At 36.4% G+C, this 20,995-nt stretch overlaps 2 protein-coding genes across 4 annotated transcripts; both read left to right on the top strand.

Moving 5' to 3' along the window:
* Window positions 1-552: 552 nt before the first annotated feature.
* Window positions 553-3,010, top strand: LOC107554547 (src-like-adapter 2). 2 transcript variants are annotated; one of them, XM_016237203.1, is made up of 8 exons: window positions 553-653; window positions 1,012-1,148; window positions 1,325-1,430; window positions 1,510-1,593; window positions 1,902-2,005; window positions 2,287-2,433; window positions 2,585-2,693; window positions 2,807-3,010. In XM_016237203.1, exons 2-8 carry the CDS (start codon window positions 1,070-1,072, stop codon window positions 2,922-2,924), a joined length of 747 nt encoding a protein of 248 aa, XP_016092689.1. In that variant the 5' UTR covers window positions 553-653; window positions 1,012-1,069; the 3' UTR covers window positions 2,925-3,010. The 2 variants fall into 2 exon arrangements, with proteins under 2 accessions (XP_016092689.1, XP_016092621.1); XM_016237135.1 differs by lacking the exon at window positions 553-653 and having other exon boundaries at window positions 958-1,148.
* A 1,446-nt stretch (window positions 3,011-4,456) lies between these two features.
* LOC107600100 (short transient receptor potential channel 4-associated protein-like) lies at window positions 4,457-18,963 on the top strand. Of its 2 annotated transcripts, XM_016292004.1 has the most exons (19): window positions 4,457-4,639; window positions 6,795-6,923; window positions 7,044-7,160; window positions 7,610-7,664; window positions 7,851-7,906; window positions 8,001-8,129; window positions 8,382-8,583; window positions 8,818-9,006; window positions 9,684-9,826; window positions 9,911-10,042; window positions 10,133-10,191; window positions 10,279-10,380; window positions 10,652-10,735; window positions 14,117-14,207; window positions 14,323-14,463; window positions 14,592-14,703; window positions 16,049-16,161; window positions 16,253-16,459; window positions 17,069-18,963. In XM_016292004.1, the coding sequence occupies exons 1-19, from the start codon at window positions 4,514-4,516 to the stop codon at window positions 17,204-17,206; spliced, it is 2,325 nt and encodes a 774-aa protein (XP_016147490.1). In that variant the 5' UTR covers window positions 4,457-4,513; the 3' UTR covers window positions 17,207-18,963. The 2 variants fall into 2 exon arrangements, with proteins under 2 accessions (XP_016147490.1, XP_016147413.1); XM_016291927.1 differs by lacking the exons at window positions 4,457-4,639; window positions 6,795-6,923; window positions 7,044-7,160; ... (8 more) ...; window positions 10,279-10,380; window positions 10,652-10,735 and adding exons at window positions 10,891-10,962; window positions 11,149-11,204; window positions 11,299-11,427; ... (5 more) ...; window positions 13,577-13,678; window positions 13,950-14,033.
* Window positions 18,964-20,995: the final 2,032 nt, after the last annotated feature.

Genomic DNA, 20,995 nt, shown 5'->3' with positions numbered 1-20,995 from the left:
TTCAAAATAGTAATATTTTCAGAATCACTCAAAAAAAACTTCTCAAAGGTATAGGAGATGGAAGATCATCAAGTCGCAAAGTTTCCGACCACAAATGTACTTTTCTGTACTCGCATCGAGCAACCCTTTTCCTCAGGTTGTGGTTAGACTATTTTAACAACCTCTTAAAATAATAGAAGGTGCATATTACAGTGCCAAGAAAATGTTAGAAGCTCAAATTTATCACCAACACACAAAGTTGTCTTTATGATTGATATGGCATATGCTTAACTTTCACATATATGTGCAATCTACATATCTATATCCATTCCATGAAATTTACTGTAACTGAAGGAACTGCATCTTGCACACTTATTTATAACTTCTATTACACCGTTTATTGCTGACTATAGTAAGATTACAGATTTGTATAGTCTATTAGCACAGGAAATTTCATGTGCATATTGGTTTGTTCACCACAACTCCTACTCAAGAGAACACAGTTCAATTCGCACGCACAACAGAGGATGAAGGTTGCATTAACATCGTTATGCACTCATCTAGTGATGGGATCTCTATAGTGGATGCTCTTTTATATGGCCCACTGCATATTGTTGGCAAAGAAAATCTACTTATAATTTCAGCATATTCGCACACAGTTGAAACAGAGTACAGTAAGTATTTTTATGTAGCTATGGTCTGGTTCAATGTTTAGGAGATACCTATTTTCTTCTATGAAAGTTTCATATTTTCATTTTACTTTTATTTAGATTTTATTTAAAACATTTTGTATTTTTCATTCTTCATGTTTATTATTTATTTGTTTTTCTGATATGGTGTGTGCAGTTTTTTTTTTATTATTATTGGCTTGGATCTTTATTTTTAATTTATTGTATTCTTTATTATGATTATTATTTGTTTGTTTGTTTTGTAGTATATTTTCCAGAAGGTATGTGTTGTTTTTTAGTTAAGCTTGTATGTAAAAGGTAAAGAAGCTTATACACACTTTAAAGTACTGTGTTGTTTCTTCAGTTGTGTTTTCAAGTGGGCTTCGGTGCATATATCTATCAGACATGGTCATAAAATAAACATGGGCTGTCTAACAAGCAGATTCTGGCATCGATCTGCTGCTTACAGACTGGAGGACCCCGTCGTGATGTCTGATGAAGGTATGGGCATGATTATGCTAGTAAACTTCCATATATGAACACTTTTACTCAATTAGATGTTACTGTGTATTTTTTACATTTATCATTAGGCCTAATGTTGTTCGACGACAAATTAATAACACATTCAAATCTAGTTTGTGTATACATTTCCCTCAGCTGTGTCTGTTTTACTTTAGCATCAGGAAATCACATGCACATGGCGGTAGCCTTGTGTAACTTTCCACCCCAAAGGTCTGATGAGCACACTATATTTTTAGGAGACAGCCTGAACATTATATCAGAGTAAGTAAAAACAAATTCTAGACATACAAGTATGTAAGTATTTGCTGAAGTGAATGCAGGGTTTGCGTTTCTGTTACAGAGATAATGGCATGTTGACGGTTCGTTCTTCAAGTGGCACAGAGTTTTTCATTCCTCACACCTACGTTTCCAAAGTGCATAATCGGTCAGTCATGTTCAAACATATATTTATTTATTAAAGTTACAAAAGGAAATAAGTGAATGCTAAAGGCATTTTAGACTTTTAATGCTCTTGGGAGACCTGGGTTTTAGTCCGGCCTGCATCCTCTAACAATAAAAATGGTGAAAAAAGAAAAACATAAGCAGGGAGAGTGTGTTATGTGTTGTCATCATCATAATTAAGGAGTTAATTAATCATATCATACAATGTGATCACTTCTGATTAAGAGATTTAGGAAATTGTGTAATTGTGTCCTTTAATAACTTTGCCAGGTCTTGTCTATTTCAATAAAGGTGGCTGTTTGAAAGGATCACAAGGAGAAATGCAGAACAACTTCTTATGCTGCCTCCAAACTACTCTGGATGTTTTCTAATTCGGGAAAGCCAGTCATTCCCTGGTTAGTCCCCACTCCAAAAGTAAATTATTGATTGCCCTCTTTTGTATTAAAAAATATGAAGCAACTGGAAGTTTTTTTTTTATTTTTATTTTTTTACCTATATTCAAACTCATTGTGATGGTATACTGACTTCTGATAGACCAAATGCACGTGTACAGCCATCCATTGTATTTACCACAGTGATATATTTACCACAGTGAATTCCACTCACTTAACTGTAGGGGGGTCCAAATTATACAAATTATTTACAGTTGCTTTAAATGCATTGCCTTTGGTTGTAGGTTCCTACTCACTTTCAATGCGACAAGATGGAGGCCATGCGCACAATGTAAAGCACTACAGAATCCATCAGCTCCACAATGGCTGGTACTACATCCACCACAGCCACTACTTCTCCACTCTCACCCAGCTGGTGGACTATTACTCACGTAAGCTCAAATGGCAAGGGTGCTTTAAACTCAATATCAGTCCTATTACACCTTTAAAAGACAGTCTGTTGCATTTTAATGAGGATAAAAACAGCATTTGAATGTTAGAATAAATCAGAGACAACAAATATTCAATTTTGTTGATTTACAGGGTCTTCTAATGGTGCGTACTGTCAGCTGACTGAACCTTGCTTACTTCACGACTCCAACACAGCTGTAGCAATCCAGAGGTCCAGCCTTAACTGGAGAGATTTGTCCAGGTTGGTTCAGTTTTTATTTGATCATACTTTCTAGTATTTTACTATAATTTAGTAGAATGCTTGTATTAGTTGTTCTGTATTTCCATAGAAATAACTTTTGTGTTTATCATCAGGTCGATGGTTCAAAGGCAGCTAAAGGGAACTAACCAGGAGAGTCTTGTCAGTGAAGGATTACGAGAGACTATGAAAGCATATTTTTATGTCACAGAGTCGTCAGCCTGTGAGGACTGAGTGACATCCAACACAGAACAGACATGTGAGACTGATGAAGTTAAGTTAAAGATGTTTTGGATATTTGGTGGGCATTCTGACCACAATTCATTCCTAGTGTCAAGCATGATTCATGATGTTTTGTTAATTATTTAATGATTTTTTTTTGTATGTTTTAATCAAGATTTTTTAATGTAATAGTTGTTTTGTATCATAGTGGACAGGATGCATTACCTTAGGAAACTACAGAGTAAATTGCTCAGTTTTTTATCATTATATAATCCCTTTAAATATGTAACAAATAAGGTAGCTGACTCTGTATTATGACTTATACTTTTATTTTAAAAAGTATAAGTATAATTTTATTATATAGTAATTAATTTTAAATACCCTGTATTCAAAATAAATAATATATATAAAATACAACAGTTTTTAGTCCCTTCAAACTGAAAAATATTTTTTGTCACATGCTAATTCACTGGCCTCTTTCTTTTTTAAACGGGCAACATCAAGTTTTAACTTTAAGTTTGAAAATATGCCGTCATGTTGAAATGCTGAATGATTATTTAGAAGGCAGGTCAATACATGTTGAAAGTATAAAAAAATAGAAGTTCAAAATTACTATAAAGAAATTTTTCTGTACTATTTTTATTTTATATAAAACAAATATTTTACAAAATCATTTTTAATTCAAAATTGCTATGGCGTTTTTATTGTGGGCGGATATCTATCTGGTGGCAGAAAATGCCAGTTTCAACCTATACAGTCTATGGTTTTAACGTAGCACTCTATGCAAGCCATGGAATAAAAGAATAAAAAAGGTCATTTTGAGTTTATATTTCAAAATTCTGACTTTTTTTCTTGCAATTCCGAGATTATATCTTACAATTCTGGTAAGAAAAATCAACTAGTCATTCTTTCTTTTCCCCTCGGCTCAGAATCATGAGTTTATAATCCCACACTTCTGGCTTTTTTTCCTCAGAATTGACAAACTCGCACTTGTTGAGTTGTATCAAGTTATAAAGTCCGAACTAGGAGATATAAATCTGTATTTGCAAGAAAAAAAAGTCAGAATTGTGAGATAAAATATATAAATGTTATGTAAAATGGTATAGGTTGAAATAGTATTTCATGCTTTAACTCTAGGGCTAATACAATATGCCCCCTATGTGAATATTATATAGACCTATTGTTTAAATCAAATGTATGCTTGAAAAGTAGGGTAACGTTAATCATAGCAGGTTTCATCCATATTTTGTCCGTTTAAACGTCTGCGTTAGTGCGTTTAGCTTCAAATGGCGTCTTTGACGACAGTATTATATAAAAATTATTTGCATTCTGATTCTGACATACAAAGGCACAACAATACATTTTTTCCTCTTATCCCATGGATTTTACCCGTTTCCCTCCACTTGTTACCAGTGTTTTTCTGCCACCACAATGCGCGCGATTTAGCATTGTGATTTAATGGATTTGAGCTCACAGTGCGTGGTGCCCTCTAATGGCCAGTTTAAGCATCGTCCACACGAGGGCGCTCAACACACACGAGTGAGCGTCCAAGGCAGAGCGACTTTAACTTCCTGTTTGGAGCAGTTCAGGAAGACGAAGTAATGGCGACGCTACTGGGGCCCGAGTCCCCTTGGATGGGAGGAAAGAAACGGAGTCGAAACAGGAATATTGTCACCAGAATACGGCAGAGTCAGATCGCGGGCCGAGGCTTCAGCAGAGGGACGCAGGTAAACGGGAGAGTTTGTGCTGCTGACACAGAAAAGTCGCTGTCAGGGATCCGCGTTTATGCTCCGAGCCGTCGATCAACCTGCTTTAAGTTAACAAAACAAAATAAATCGGACGGGTGTTAAGCTTAACTTTGACCTGGAAGTAGTTTAAACGTTCTTTTAATACATGTGTTTAGTCAAATGCTAAATATAGATTCAAAATAAACCACACCACACAAACGGCGAATGACAACTGACCTAACTAATCAGGTTGTTCTTGGCTTTGACTGTCCGATAATAATTTGGGTTAAACGAGGCTTTAAATAGTCCAAATACAATCCCATTAAAGGCTCCGACACATGGAATAATATTATTATGAATGAGTAATATAGTTACTTATAATCACACACAGATCAATCTGTAAACATGTCATGTTTATAATCGATCAGCTGCTTCAAGTAAACACACTCTGTCGCTCACACACTAGTAAGCTGCCTACCAAGACAACATTTTTGACGCTTTTGAGCGTCATGTAGCCTAAAAATGCTGCCAAGGTAGTCAGCATGATAGAGTTTGACAGCCACAGATTGTCATTTTTCTGTAGTGTCCATTTGTGGCATAACACGATCTGGCGTCTAAGTTTATTTATAGAATTTCTCAACAGTGTTTGGTCCATCACCAGCCTAATCTGCAAATTGCACTCATTTGGTTTGGGGTTATTGGACCCAGCAGTGATGTTCTGCTGGCTCAGGCCTCGAGTTTACAGTGCTTGAATTATGTAAGATGTCCCATAGAGTTGGACATGATCTGAGCCTGGGAACTTCACTCAGTTTAAACCACACAAGTTTCACTTTCTCTACATACACAGAGTTTGACACGGGTTACTTAAGACGTTAGGACCTATAAGAATAATCTTCGCTGTCTAATGTTTCTAGACAGGTGACAGATTGGGTGGATGTTTCCAAATAGCCTAGAAACAGAGCCTAGTAGAGATGCAGTCTGTTACTCATGCAGAAAGTGTATTCTAAACCAGACAGACTGTCCTTGTGTTGTTGTACATTTATTTTGAAATTAGCCTATTACTAGTTCCTCTGAGTACCTCTTCATGTATTTTGAGTAAATGAAAAGGTAGAGGACCTAGTTTAAAAGTAGCTTGACACTTTATAAGCAATGTGTGTAATAGATTACAAAATGTCTAATGGCAAGCACCATGGGAGGAAGCGGAGAATAGCCTACCTATAATAAATACTGATAAAAGGAACATTCAATTGTTAATTAACTAAATGAATAGGTAGACTTTGTGTAGAGCACTTTGGAGTCATAAGAACTTGTAAAGCTTTCACAAAATTAAATGCAAAAGATAGCTTGTATTTACATGTCTTTTGCATTTGATTTAAAAGTGCTGTGTGTGTGTGTGTGTAAAGGGTACTTTGCAGCATCCAAAGTAATACACATGTAAATTCATTGTCATAGCATTTCATTATTGCCATTAGTTGTCAAACATGCAAATGGATTTTATTATTGGTTAGCAAGGCGTATTCTTTAAAAATGTATGCTATTAATAACCAATTTTATTTTTAATATGATATATTATATTTTAGTTTAAATATAGCAGTCATGTTAATTTACACATTGTGTCATTGTATTTTTGTATGTGTGTATATGTATTTATATATATATATATATATATGTATGTGTGTATATATGTATGTGTGTGTAATTGAATGTCATTTAGTATAATTATATATGTGTGTGTGTAACATTATAAATATCTTTACTGTCACTTTTGTGTGTATGTGTGTGTGTATATAGAAATAAGGGTAACACTTTAGAATTGGGAACACTTATTCACTATTAACTATGAGAATTAACTATGCTTATTAATAGTTAGTGAGGTAGTTGTTAAGTTTAGGTATTGGGTAGGATTAGGGATGTAGAATAAGGTCATGTAGAATAAGTGCATCAATATGTGCTTAATTAGTACTAATAAATGGCTAATAGGAAGTTAAGAGACCCTAACATAAAATGTTACCGAAATAAGATGTCATGACTGTGATGCAGAATTTTATATAGCATTTCAGAACAAAAGTCCAGCAATGTTCTTTTGCTGACTTGTAAGAACTGATATTTCTTTAATGAAATGCACATTTAGTTAGTGTTTATTCTTTGTTTCCAGCTCCCAGAAGCTCTTCTTCAGGAGAGAGATAAGAGGGCTAAATGGCACGGGATTCCAATCTTGCTCCAAGAGCTGTATGAGAGCAGCCAGCTAAACAGTGACTACACCCGCACACACACTGTCCTGAAGGTGAAATCTTTGTCTATTCTCTTCTCTCAGTGTGATATATTTATTTACATCTTACAAATAGTTTTAAAGCCACTATATAGTCTTATTTCATTATATACTTACTGTGGTGTTCTGATACAGGAACTGTCATCCCTGCTGTCTATGGAGGCCATGTCTTTTGTGACAGAGGACAGAAAGACGGCACAGGAGTCCACCTTTCCCAACACATACACCTTTGACCTGTTTGGAGGTGTAGATGTGAGTATTGTATAATTCCTAAATGTCCTTTTTTAAAACAACAATTCAACTTCTGTACACATTGGCAAACTCACAGAATCTGTAGGTGCAGAATTCCAAAGAAAGCTCCAAAGAATTGGAACAGCTGTTGTTCACAAAGTTTACACCCACCCCCTTCATGCATGTTTTTTTTAAACTGTATATAAACATTATAATTTGATTGTGCTTTATCTATCAGTCCGAGGAGAGTGTCTATTTGACTGTATTCTGAAGATGTTTCACCTTAATCAGTCCATCTGGGCTTGAACGTGGGGCAGGAAATGGGGGGGGGGGGGGGTGTTTTTACAGTAAATAAAATGAACTTTTCTTTATCTAGTGATCATATAATTGGCAGATTCATTTATTTATCAACATAGATGGTAGTTCCAGCCATAGATGAGTTCAGAATGATGACTGATTGTTTGTCTTAGCTGCTGGTGGAGCTTCTGATGAGACCCACTCTGACTACGCTACAAAAACCCAAGAGTAAGTTGACTAAAAGATTTTTTGGAGATTTTATGAAAACTTATATAATAATTATTTATTTCTGAATAAGTAATAATTATATTATTTTATCTGCACCTATTTTAGAATCCATTGATATGTTTTATGTCTGTCACCAACAAATGTAAAAATCAATCTTTCTTAAAAATGTCATTTTTAAACATGTAGTGAACGATGACTTGATGAAGGACTGCCTTAGCGTGCTGTACAATTGCTGCATATGTGTATGTATTCCGCCTTCTTTCTCATTTATGCATTGAACACAAGAGTGACTAATATCCACATGATGTTTTCAATAAGTGCACTTGTTTTCTGCAGACGGAAGGAGTCACAAAAAGCTTGGCATCGAGGGATGATTTTGTGTTATTTCTCTTCACATTGATGACAAATAAGAAGACCTTTTTGCAAACAGCTACATTAATTGAGGATATTCTTGGAGTCAAAAAGGTCAGTGCTAATGTTATACGGCTGCAACTACAACCTTAATTTCCTTAATTACATTGTATAATAAAGCTGTTAATACATTTTAATGACCCTGGATTTATCATCTTGACACTATGGGCAGGCTTAAAACTATTTAAATAATTACAGATATTTGTCTTGCCTACAAAAAAACCCCCACCTAATAATTAATGGCGATAATCATGTTGGATATGTAAACACTAATATCTGACGGTGTTTAATGATGGTTCATAACAGGAAATGATTCAGCTGGAGTGGATCCCGAACCTGTCAGGACTGGTTCAGAGCTTTGACCAGCAGCAGCTCGCCAACTTCTGTCGTATCCTCTCCGTCACCATCTCCGAGCCTGATGTGGGGAACGATGACAAACACACACTCCTGGCTAAAAACGCACAGCAGAAACGTAATACCAGCCCCTCACGTGCTGAGGTCAACCAGGGTAGGTCGGACTATGAACTGTGACTTCACTTAGAGCTGATGCCACAAAGAGCGGTAAAGTGGTGACACAGGATTTGTGAAGAATAAGGTCATTGCTAAAAGGAAATGACAGCTTTTTCCATTCAGTACACTGGTTCTTTTCAGTGTGTATTTTGAGTATTTCTGGCAGGGATTTATGTAAGTGGTGAGGGTTAATAGGGCACGAATAATGAAAACATAATGGAATATTTTCCAGTCACACTCCTGAACATCCCCGGCTTCATTGAGCGTCTCTGTAAGTTGGCCACACGGAAGGTGTCCGAGGCAACTGGAACATCAAACTTTCTGCAGGAACTGGAGGAATGGTACACTTGGCTCGACAACACTCTAGTGCTGGATGCGCTCATGCAGATAGCAACTGATGAAGCCGAGCACAGTAGCACAGGTAGAACTGCTGCATTACTCGGGAAATGAATGTGACACAAAGTCAAGTGTGTATTAGCATCAACAATAGAAATAAATAATGAGAAATTAAATGTTAGTTTAATGATTGGTTATGATTATGCAGTATATAACATTTCTTTCCATTTTAAAATTCTACCAAACATTTTGGCTTTTTTTCCCCCTGAAGAGATTACTATTTTGCCACTTATATACACTGATTTTTTTAAAGTTTTTGAAAGAAGTCTCCTACAAAGGCTCTATTTATTTGATCAAAAATACAGTGAAAGCAGTAATATTGTGAAATATTAAAGTAAAATGTAATTTATTCCTGTGATGGCAAAGCTGATTTTTCAGCAGCCATTACTCCAGTCTTCAGTGTCACATGATCCTTCAGAAATCATTCTGTGCTGATTTAGTGCTCAAAAAAACATTTATTATTATTATCATCAAGGTTGAAACCAGTTGTGCAGCTTAATATTTTTTTCTGGAAACCGTGATACATTTTTCAGGATTCTTTGTTTAATAGCAAGTTCAAAAGAATGGCATTTATTTGACACGGAAATCTTTCGCAACATTATAAATGTCTTAACGGTCACTGTTGATCAATTTAATGCGGCCTTGCTAAATAAAATGAATTTCTTTCCAAAAAAAAAATGTATTGTTGTTTTTTCTTCACAGAATCATCTGATGAGAGTACATTGGCAACCATCCCTCTGAGGCATCGTTTGCCGCAGTCCATGAAGATGGTCCATGAGATCATGTATAAGGTAGAAGTGCTTTATGTGCTCTGTGTCCTTCTCATGGGCCGACAGCGGAACCAGGTAAGAGCCGTTCATGTCAGTCAAGGATCTACTTAGAGCTGATTAATATTGTAATTCCCATCCTTGTTTATCATAATATGTTAGGTGCATAAAATGTTGGCAGAGTTTCGTTTGATTCCTGGACTCAATAACCTTTTTGAGAAGCTCATCTGGAGGAAATACACCGCCTCTAATCACGTGGTTCATGGACAGCATGAAAACTGTGATTGCAGCCCGGTGAGCTTCGAGATAATATATTCACTCATTCACTGTTTTCTATTTCCCGTAATTCTCATTGATCATGTAATGCTATTGTTTGTTGTACAGGAAATCTCATTTAAAATCCAGTTCTTGAGGCTTCTGCAGAGCTTTAGTGACCACCATGAGTAAGTTAGATTGTGAGCTTTCAGTGCCGTGCCACATACCTGTGGGTTGACAGAAAAACCCTTTAAATTTAATTTTTTTTTTCTCAGGAATAAGTACCTACTTTTGAACGCTCAGGAGCTGAATGAGTTGAGTGCCATCTCCCTAAAGGCAAACATCCCTGAGGTGGAGGCTCTAGTAAACACCGACAGGTATTAGTCAGAATAAAGTGATCATTTGCATGCTAATATACATAATTTCTTTACAGCAGACAAATATTAGAATCTATCTTGTCAAAGGGCAACACTGGCATATTTTCTGAGATCTGGGATCCCTTTATTTTTTTTTCTGAATATGTCAGTACTTCTTCTTGGAGTGTATCAACCTAATATGTTTTCATGATTCTCCTGTATCTGTATCCTGTTGTTATTGTAAAAGTGCAATAAACAGATTTAATAAAAAAAAAAAAAATCTGTCTTTTAGGAGTTTAGTGTGTGATGGTAAAAAAGGGCTTCTCACGCGGCTCCTCACTGTTATGAAAAGAGAACCGCCAGACTCTTCCTTCAGGTGAGACACTGGGTTCTTCATGAAAAGGGGGGGGGGGGGTGTTTTTACAGTAAATAAAATGAACTTTTCTTTATCTAGTGATCATATAATTGGCAGATTCATTTATTTATCAACATAGATGGTAGTTCCAGCCATAGATGAGTTCAGAATGATGACTGATTGTTTGTCTTAGCTGCTGGTGGAGCTTCTGATGAGACCCACTCTGACTACGCTACAAAAACCCAAGAGTAAGTTGACTAAAAGATTTTTTGGAGATTTTATGAAAACTTATATAATAATTATTTATTTCTGAATAAGTAATAATTATATTATTTTATCTGCACCTATTTTAGAATCCATTGATATGTTTTATGTCTGTCACCAACAAATGTAAAAATCAATCTTTCTTAAAAATGTCATTTTTAAACATGTAGTGAACGATGACTTGATGAAGGACTGCCTTAGCGTGCTGTACAATTGCTGCATATGTGTATGTATTCCGCCTTCTTTCTCATTTATGCATTGAACACAAGAGTGACTAATATCCACATGATGTTTTCAATAAGTGCACTTGTTTTCTGCAGACGGAAGGAGTCACAAAAAGCTTGGCATCGAGGGATGATTTTGTGTTATTTCTCTTCACATTGATGACAAATAAGAAGACCTTTTTGCAAACAGCTACATTAATTGAGGATATTCTTGGAGTCAAAAAGGTCAGTGCTAATGTTATACGGCTGCAACTACAACCTTAATTTCCTTAATTACATTGTATAATAAAGCTGTTAATACATTTTAATGACCCTGGATTTATCATCTTGACACTATGGGCAGGCTTAAAACTATTTAAATAATTACAGATATTTGTCTTGCCTACAAAAAAACCCCCACCTAATAATTAATGGCGATAATCATGTTGGATATGTAAACACTAATATCTGACGGTGTTTAATGATGGTTCATAACAGGAAATGATTCAGCTGGAGTGGATCCCGAACCTGTCAGGACTGGTTCAGAGCTTTGACCAGCAGCAGCTCGCCAACTTCTGTCGTATCCTCTCCGTCACCATCTCCGAGCCTGATGTGGGGAACGATGACAAACACACACTCCTGGCTAAAAACGCACAGCAGAAACGTAATACCAGCCCCTCACGTGCTGAGGTCAACCAGGGTAGGTCGGACTATGAACTGTGACTTCACTTAGAGCTGATGCCACAAAGAGCGGTAAAGTGGTGACACAGGATTTGTGAAGAATAAGGTCATTGCTAAAAGGAAATGACAGCTTTTTCCATTCAGTACACTGGTTCTTTTCAGTGTGTATTTTGAGTATTTCTGGCAGGGATTTATGTAAGTGGTGAGGGTTAATAGGGCACGAATAATGAAAACATAATGGAATATTTTCCAGTCACACTCCTGAACATCCCCGGCTTCATTGAGCGTCTCTGTAAGTTGGCCACACGGAAGGTGTCCGAGGCAACTGGAACATCAAACTTTCTGCAGGAACTGGAGGAATGGTACACTTGGCTCGACAACACTCTAGTGCTGGATGCGCTCATGCAGATAGCAACTGATGAAGCCGAGCACAGTAGCACAGGTAGAACTGCTGCATTACTCGGGAAATGAATGTGACACAAAGTCAAGTGTGTATTAGCATCAACAATAGAAATAAATAATGAGAAATTAAATGTTAGTTTAATGATTGGTTATGATTATGCAGTATATAACATTTCTTTCCATTTTAAAATTCTACCAAACATTTTGGCTTTTTTTCCCCCTGAAGAGATTACTATTTTGCCACTTATATACACTGATTTTTTTAAAGTTTTTGAAAGAAGTCTCCTACAAAGGCTCTATTTATTTGATCAAAAATACAGTGAAAGCAGTAATATTGTGAAATATTAAAGTAAAATGTAATTTATTCCTGTGATGGCAAAGCTGATTTTTCAGCAGCCATTACTCCAGTCTTCAGTGTCACATGATCCTTCAGAAATCATTCTGTGCTGATTTAGTGCTCAAAAAAACATTTATTATTATTATCATCAAGGTTGAAACCAGTTGTGCAGCTTAATATTTTTTTCTGGAAACCGTGATACATTTTTCAGGATTCTTTGTTTAATAGCAAGTTCAAAAGAATGGCATTTATTTGACACGGAAATCTTTCGCAACATTATAAATGTCTTAACGGTCACTGTTGATCAATTTAATGCGGCCTTGCTAAATAAAATGAATTTCTTTCCAAAAAAAAAATGTATTGTTGTTTTTTCTTCACAGAATCATCTGATGAGAGTACATTGGCAACCATCCCTCTGAGGCATCGTTTGCCGCAGTCCATGAAGATGGTCCATGAGATCATGTATAAGGTAGAAGTGCTTTATGTGCTCTGTGTCCTTCTCATGGGCCGACAGCGGAACCAGGTAAGAGCCGTTCATGTCAGTCAAGGATCTACTTAGAGCTGATTAATATTGTAATTCCCATCCTTGTTTATCATAATATGTTAGGTGCATAAAATGTTGGCAGAGTTTCGTTTGATTCCTGGACTCAATAACCTTTTTGAGAAGCTCATCTGGAGGAAATACACCGCCTCTAATCACGTGGTTCATGGACAGCATGAAAACTGTGATTGCAGCCCGGTGAGCTTCGAGATAATATATTCACTCATTCACTGTTTTCTATTTCCCGTAATTCTCATTGATCATGTAATGCTATTGTTTGTTGTACAGGAAATCTCATTTAAAATCCAGTTCTTGAGGCTTCTGCAGAGCTTTAGTGACCACCATGAGTAAGTTAGATTGTGAGCTTTCAGTGCCGTGCCACATACCTGTGGGTTGACAGAAAAACCCTTTAAATTTTATTTTTTTTTTCTCAGGAATAAGTACCTACTTTTGAACGCTCAGGAGCTGAATGAGTTGAGTGCCATCTCCCTAAAGGCAAACATCCCTGAGGTGGAGGCTCTAGTAAACACCGACAGGTATTAGTCAGAATAAAGTGATCATTTGCATGCTAATATACATAATTTCTTTACAGCAGACAAATATTAGAATCTATCTTGTCAAAGGGCAACACTGGCATATTTTCTGAGATCTGGGATCCCTTTATTTTTTTTTCTGAATATGTCAGTACTTCTTCTTGGAGTGTATCAACCTAATATGTTTTCATGATTCTCCTGTATCTGTATCCTGTTGTTATTGTAAAAGTGCAATAAACAGATTTAATAAAAAAAAAAAAAATCTGTCTTTTAGGAGTTTAGTGTGTGATGGTAAAAAAGGGCTTCTCACGCGGCTCCTCACTGTTATGAAAAGAGAACCGCCAGACTCTTCCTTCAGGTGAGACACTGGGTTCTTCATGATTTGGTTAAATGTGTTTTGAAATGCCACATAAGTCATGGTGACATATGTTCTCTCTAAAGGTTCTGGCAGGCCAGAGCTGTTGAGAGCTTCCTCAGAGGGGCCACTTCATATGCAGACCAGATGTTTTTGCTGAAGAGAGGCTTGCTGGAGGTAAAAACATTAATACATGATTGTGTGTTATTGGTCAAAATGTCTTTACTTGAGTAGTGGAATCCTCCATCCTTATAGAATTTCTGCATAGTCTAATTTTGTCTTTGATTTGTAGCACATCCTCTTCTGCATCATCGACAGCGGCTGCAAGTCCAGAGATGTTCTGCAAAGCTACTTTGACTTGCTTGGGGAGCTTATGAAGTTCAACAATGATGCCTTCAAGAGATTTAACAAATACGTCAACACAGAGGAAAAGGTACCGGCAACAACAAAAAGAGGGTCACATACACAATTCTGATTTATTTTAGAGGCTGTAGTAGAGAAATAAAAGCTGTTGTTAAACAACCTGTGCTTGACTTTGGTTAAGCAATGTGTCTCCTTCAGTTCCAGGTGTTCCTCACCCAGATCAACAGCTCTCTGGTGGACTCCAACATGCTTGTGCGATGTATCGTTCTCTCTCTAGATCGATTTGAGAGCCAGACAGAGGATGTGAAAGGTAAATTCAGCTATTATGCTCTTGGATTGCTAGCGATATTGCTGAAAAAAAACACACTATCATTCATAATAAATCGATATGACAGTAAAAAAAAAAAAAAACTTTCAAATAAATGCAGTTCTTTTGAATTTTTTGGTCATCAAATAATCCTGAATAAATAAATCCTGTATAAATGTTTTACACAGAAATATTAAGCAGCACAAATGATTTCAACATTGATAAGAAATAAACCATAAAAGCATATTCGAATGATTCCTGAAGGATCACGTGACACTGAAGGCTGGAATAATGGCTGCTTAAAATTCAGCTTTGCCATCGCAGGAATAAATTACATATTTAAAATGAATGCATTAAAAAATTTTAAAATATATAAAAATTAAAATTAAAAAAACACAATATTAGTGTTTTTACTGTATTTTTCTTTTATCATATTCAGCCTTAGAGACTTTATAGAGCACAAATGTTTGATCTGTAGTTTATATGTATTTGTAAATATCAAAAAATGGCTGGTAAAGCAATTATATTTATTGCAAGAAGTAAAATGCGATCTAAAAAAGGGTTGCTTTTAAACAGTATGCTTCTACACTAGTTTTCACAGTTGACACCAAGGAAAATTGATTTAGTTTTTTGTGCTAAAATAACAAGACATAGTAATAAACAGCAGGATTTATCTCAATACTTGTTTTACTAAAACATTATGTAAACATTGTAAACTGATTCACAGAAGCAAAGTGAACTTGCGCCAGGTCAAATACAGTTTTTACAACTTAAGGATGATCAAACATCTGTCTTCACATTCTCATACACACTAGTCTATTTTTGGCTAATGGCACAGCCTTTAGGGAACTTAATAGTCAAATTAAAAGTGCATTAAATTCATCCCAATATTTACACTGCTAGTCACTTCACATAAATACTCAATATTTCGCCCTGCCTTAATAGTTAGTGTAAGGCTGATGATACACTTTTTGAGCAATGTTGCTGGGCAGTGTTACCGTCAACGGGCAACCAGGTGAGACACAGGATCCATGACGGATCTGAAGTATCCAGATAGAAATTTGTTGCCCATTCTCAATGGGAAAGTGCCCAAGCAACTTCGCTCGGCAACAATGCCGTGTATCATCACCTTAAAAGATGTTGATGTCTCTGAGAAAAATCTGATGGGAAGATGAAAATATTTTCCCAGGTATCTTGAGATTTGATTAACAATCTTTCACAGAACTTGTGAATTGCTTCATCGGAAGTCTGTTCAGAGCATTAGACACAGATTTCTGAAAAGCATGTAGTCCGATTGCTGTTTAAAAAATTGCAGTGTCTATTTTAGCCTGTGTTTGTGCCTCTGCAGTGGTTGAAGTGCTCTCTGAGTGCTGTCTGCTGTCCTACATGGCTCGAGTGGAGAACAGGCTGTCCTTCCTTTTTAGGCTGGTTAACATCATCAACGTGCAAACCCTCACACAGGCAAGATCACAGTGCAGGTCTCCTCTCCCTGTTTGTCTCATTTGAATCCTCCATGATAATTAGTCCTATGTTTCTCTGGTTGCTGTCCCAGGAGAATGTGAGTTGTCTTAACACCAGCCTGGTGATTCTGATGTTGGCCCGGAGGAGAGGCAAGCTCCCCTTTTACCTGAATGCCCTGCGGGAAAAGGAATATGCAGAGAAATATCCCGGCTGCCTGCTTAACAACTTCCACAACTTGCTGCACTTTTGGCAGCACCACTACCTCAACAAGGACAAGGACAGCACCTGCCTGGAGAATGTGAGTTAGATTTCACTGTATGGAATCCTTCCTTTAGGACAAGGGTTCCCAAACAAAACAAAAACGTACCTCCTTTTTAAATAAATATTTCATAATTTTTAATGAAACATTTTGCATGTTGATGATTCTTTTGGTTAATGGTCATATGCCAAAAGTAAACAGATAAAAAATATATATGAAGAAGAAAGTCTTAAAGGGATAATTCACCCAAAAATGAAAATTCTGTCATTTGTCTCACCCTCATGTCATTCCAAACCCGTAAGACTTGCATTCGTTCATTAGTTTTACAATCTCTTTATGAACTTTTTGAAGCGTCAGAGAGGTAGTTGCATAGATTGTCAATGGAGGGACAGAAATCTCTTCGATTTCATTAAAAATATCTTCATTTTTGTTCCAAAGATTATTATGATAACTCTAAAAAGTGAAGATTAAATATTTCTCTTGTAAATTAAATTGTAATTATCCTGTAAAATAAATGTTTAAGAATTAAAAATTATTCGCTTTTCATCAACCCACAAACCCCCTGCAGTTGCCTCACAAACTCCAGTTTCAGTTTGGGAGACCCTGCTTTAGGATAATATTTAGCTATCTATGATCTCTTTCTTTCAGAGCTCCTGTATTCCATTCAGTTTTTGGAAGGAGACCGTGTCAGTACTGCTCGGAGAGGACAGGACTTCTCCCTGTGCCATTATCAGCTACATAGATGAGCCTTACATGGAGCTAGACCGGGACCCTCTAGGCAATTGACTCGTGCGGGTTGGCTTGGGGAGGGACTTGCATGTTCCGTTCCGATTCGGAACAGCCTCCCAGCTCATCCGACTGCATGCTACGGCTCTGTGAGCTGTCCATTCTCTACTTGGTGCCCATGTTCCACTTTTTCATCTCCAGGCTTGCGCGGGTGAAAAGGACGTCCCGCGAAGGATTGCCCATCCCATCATTCATTGAGAGGGAACGCATTACCTGGACAGCTCAATCCGGAGCTGACCCTCTGACCTGAAACTGTCTCGTTGTGTTTCGGTGAAATCGTTTGGGGCCTTTTTTTTGAGAAATATACAAAGACGAAAATATTTAGACTAAATGTCCTACTTGAATTTGGAAAGATCCTCGAATGAGAGCGATCGATGATCTGGTGATCTAAGAACTGCACAGTCGGCGTTTAAGGAGATTTTCTCTGTAATTTAGGTTCAGAAAGCGTTGGATTGATGAACGGTGGCTTGGATGATACTTTGCCAAGCTTGTCAGATGGTGAGCGACCCTCATGCTTAACTGATTGATGTCAAAATCTTTGTATAGTGTAGATGAATTTGGACGGGTCTTATTTATTTTCTCATATTTCTCTTGTAATTTTGTTCTCTTACTACATCATAAACCTGTTTTCTTTTCATATTCTCTATTGCTTCTCTCCTTTTGTTAGGTTTTATCAAGCACATATGAAATAAGAGATTTTGAGTTTGTGTATTTTACTTTTTTTTTGTATGAATTAGTTTTTAATAATAGTATAGCCACTTTTGTTTTATTTCTCACAATGAAACACTTCATATCTTGTGGGCACTGAAGGTGTTAAACTATGCAGGTTCACTCACACCATGGTCATAATTATCCAGCTAGCCTTGACCTCCATGCTGCCATCTGTCATTTGTTCCATAGCAGACCACTAAATCACCATCTTCTAACTGTACAGGCCTCAGCCGTTGACAATCTGTGTTGTGCTCAGACACAAGGCTCCGGCTTTTGGCAGCCGGGAACCTGCAAAGGTGCTGCTCTGCTGCGGTCGCTTTGTGCTGGATGTGGTAGCTGAGCTAGACTAGAAACTTCCAATCAACTACCTCGTTTCATTGGTGTTGTTTTCAAACCCACTCCTATAGTTTAAGCATGCTGCATCTCTTATTCTGTTGCACCTGAGTTCACACTATATGCAAAAGTTCCTCTGTATAAATGACTAAATGTGTTTCACGAGAGTTGCTTGGCTTTTACCTGTGGATGTTCGCAAGTTCTTTCATGTTCTATATATCGGCTCCTTATACTGCGTCACAGTGCTTTGCGTTGGCAAAACAATTTCATACAATTCATATAAAGAGGTATAATGAATGCTGCAGAGATTTTTGCTCACTTCCTTTGACCCCAGGAATGTCTATAGTTGTAATATTAGCAGTAGTGTGAATGTGCTTTTTCTAAATTGAATGATTGCTACATCAACGCAAAGGATCTGAATGTCTCCTCTTTATCCACAGGCCTTGATTCATGTCTCGCATAGGTTGGGTTTTAAAAACCTACAATTTTCTTACGTAGCTCTGTCTGGATGGATTTAGTCATAAGTGATAACCATGTGAAGCCCAGTAAACTTAATGCTTTAAATAAACCACAATTCGGTATCTTGCCTCTGAAAGTTAAAGTTTGATGGTGATTACTCTGTTTTTCAAAATCATTGGCTTCAGTTGTCTTGTGGAAATCATGGTTTGCCTCTATATAACTGCACAATTCAAAATAAAATATATATCTTTCAATGTGAGTACAAGTATAAAATGTGCAAGAAAATGGTTCATATACAACACACATACACTTGTAGAGCTGGGTAGTAATTGAGTACATGTAATCTGGATTACATAATCAGATTACAAAAATGAAGTACTTGTAATTAGATTAAATTACATTTTAAAATACTTGTAATCAGACTACAGTTAATTTATGGATTACATGATCACATATTATTTACAATTCCTCTTTTTCATCTTTTAAATGTTCCTTTCTAAAATAGCCTACCACTTATACATTCAGAAAGTCTTCCAGTTTTGTGGACATGCACACAAGGACCAGTCACTGGTCAGGTGGCTGTTATTACACAGATAATTGAGAAGCCACAGGATTTAACAAAAATCATTTTAATTTTAAGTGTTTTCTCAACATTTCATCATTGCATCAACTACTGATGAACATTAATTTTTATTTGAATTATCACTCAGTGGGTTTTTTCTGCTGCGGTCGCTTTGTGCTGGATGTGGTAGCTGAGCTAGACTAGAAACTTCCAATCAACTACCTCGTTTCATTGGTGTTGTTTTCAAACCCACTCCTATAGTTTAAGCATGCTGCATCTCTTATTCTGTTGCACCTGAGTTCACACTATATGCAAAAGTTCCTCTGTATAAATGACTAAATGTGTTTCACGAGAGTTGCTTGGCTTTTACCTGTGGATGTTCGCAAGTTCTTTCATGTTCTATATATCGGCTCCTTATACTGCGTCACAGTGCTTTGCGTTGGCAAAACAATTTCATACAATTCATATAAAGAGGTATAATGAATGCTGCAGAGATTTTTGCTCACTTCCTTTGACCCCAGGAATGTCTATAGTTGTAATATTAGCAGTAGTGTGAATGTGCTTTTTCTAAATTGAATGATTGCTACATCAACGCAAAGGATCTGAATGTCTCCTCTTTATCCACAGGCCTTGATTCATGTCTCGCATAGGTTGGGTTTTAAAAACCTACAATTTTCTTACGTAGCTCTGTCTGGATGGATTTAGTCATAAGTGATAACCATGTGAAGCCCAGTAAACTTAATGCTTTAAATAAACCACAATTCGGTATCTTGCCTCTGAAAGTTAAAGTTTGATGGTGATTACTCTGTTTTTCAAAATCATTGGCTTCAGTTGTCTTGTGGAAATCATGGTTTGCCTCTATATAACTGCACAATTCAAAATAAAATATATATCTTTCAATGTGAGTACAAGTATAAAATGTGCAAGAAAATGGTTCATATACAACACACATACACTTGTAGAGCTGGGTAGTAATTGAGTACATGTAATCTGGATTACATAATCAGATTACAAAAATGAAGTACTTGTAATTAGATTAAATTACATTTTAAAATACTTGTAATCAGACTACAGTTAATTTATGGATTACATGATCACATATTATTTACAATTCCTCTTTTTCATCTTTTAAATGTTCCTTTCTAAAATAGCCTACCACTTATACATTCAGAAAGTCTTCCAGTTTTGTGGACATGCACACAAGGACCAGTCACTGGTCAGGTGGCTGTTATTACACAGATAATTGAGAAGCCACAGGATTTAACAAAAATCATTTTAATTTTAAGTGTTTTCTCAACATTTCATCATTGCATCAACTACTGATGAACATTAATTTTTATTTGAATTATCACTCAGTGGGTTTTTTAACCATGTATTACTGTCTTTGGAAGGCTTTTGTCGTTCAAACACATTCAAATGCACAAATTCACGTTATTTCTTATTTACATGTAATGCAGGCATTCTCAAACTTTTTTTGTCAGCTGAATCTCTTTCACCTAATATATTTATTTGAAGTCCCCCCTGAGATTTTAAGTTAATAAGTAATACATTGGTTGACATGACATTGGTTAATGGTCACATGACATGCGGCTAAACAAATTATCTTAATTTTTTGTTTTATTTTGATTATTTTAAAATGATTTATTTTAATTTTACGTTATGATTTAATTATTAGCTTTTCATTAAACTCGCGAAACCCCTGCAGTTCATTCACAAGCCCCAGT

Source organism: Sinocyclocheilus grahami, unplaced genomic scaffold, assembly GCF_001515645.1.
Source record: "Sinocyclocheilus grahami isolate Dianchi unplaced genomic scaffold, SAMN03320097.WGS_v1.1 scaffold2.1, whole genome shotgun sequence".
NCBI lineage: Eukaryota > Metazoa > Chordata > Actinopteri > Cypriniformes > Cyprinidae > Sinocyclocheilus > Sinocyclocheilus grahami.
Note: the sequence above shows the minus strand (reverse complement) of the source record. Positions and strands in the feature narration are given on the sequence as shown.

What these genes read in the sequence shown, in the direction of transcription:
- LOC107554547 (XM_016237203.1), top strand. Translation starts at nt 1,070, where the DNA reads ATGGGCTGTCTAACAAGCAGATTCTGGCATCGATCTGCTGCTTACAGA. An exon ending in AGCCTGAACATTATATCAGA is followed by an intron (nt 1,431 to 1,509) that starts GTAAGTAAAAAC and finishes TTTCTGTTACAG; the next exon opens with AGATAATGGCATGTTGACGG. An exon ending in GTTTCCAAAGTGCATAATCG is followed by an intron (nt 1,594 to 1,901) that starts GTCAGTCATGTT and finishes ATTTCAATAAAG; the next exon opens with GTGGCTGTTTGAAAGGATCA.
- LOC107600100 (XM_016292004.1), top strand. Translation starts at nt 4,514, where the DNA reads ATGGCGACGCTACTGGGGCCCGAGTCCCCTTGGATGGGAGGAAAGAAA. An exon ending in AAAACTGTGATTGCAGCCCG is followed by an intron (nt 10,043 to 10,132) that starts GTGAGCTTCGAG and finishes TTTGTTGTACAG; the next exon opens with GAAATCTCATTTAAAATCCA. An exon ending in ACGTCAACACAGAGGAAAAG is followed by an intron (nt 14,464 to 14,591) that starts GTACCGGCAACA and finishes TGTCTCCTTCAG; the next exon opens with TTCCAGGTGTTCCTCACCCA.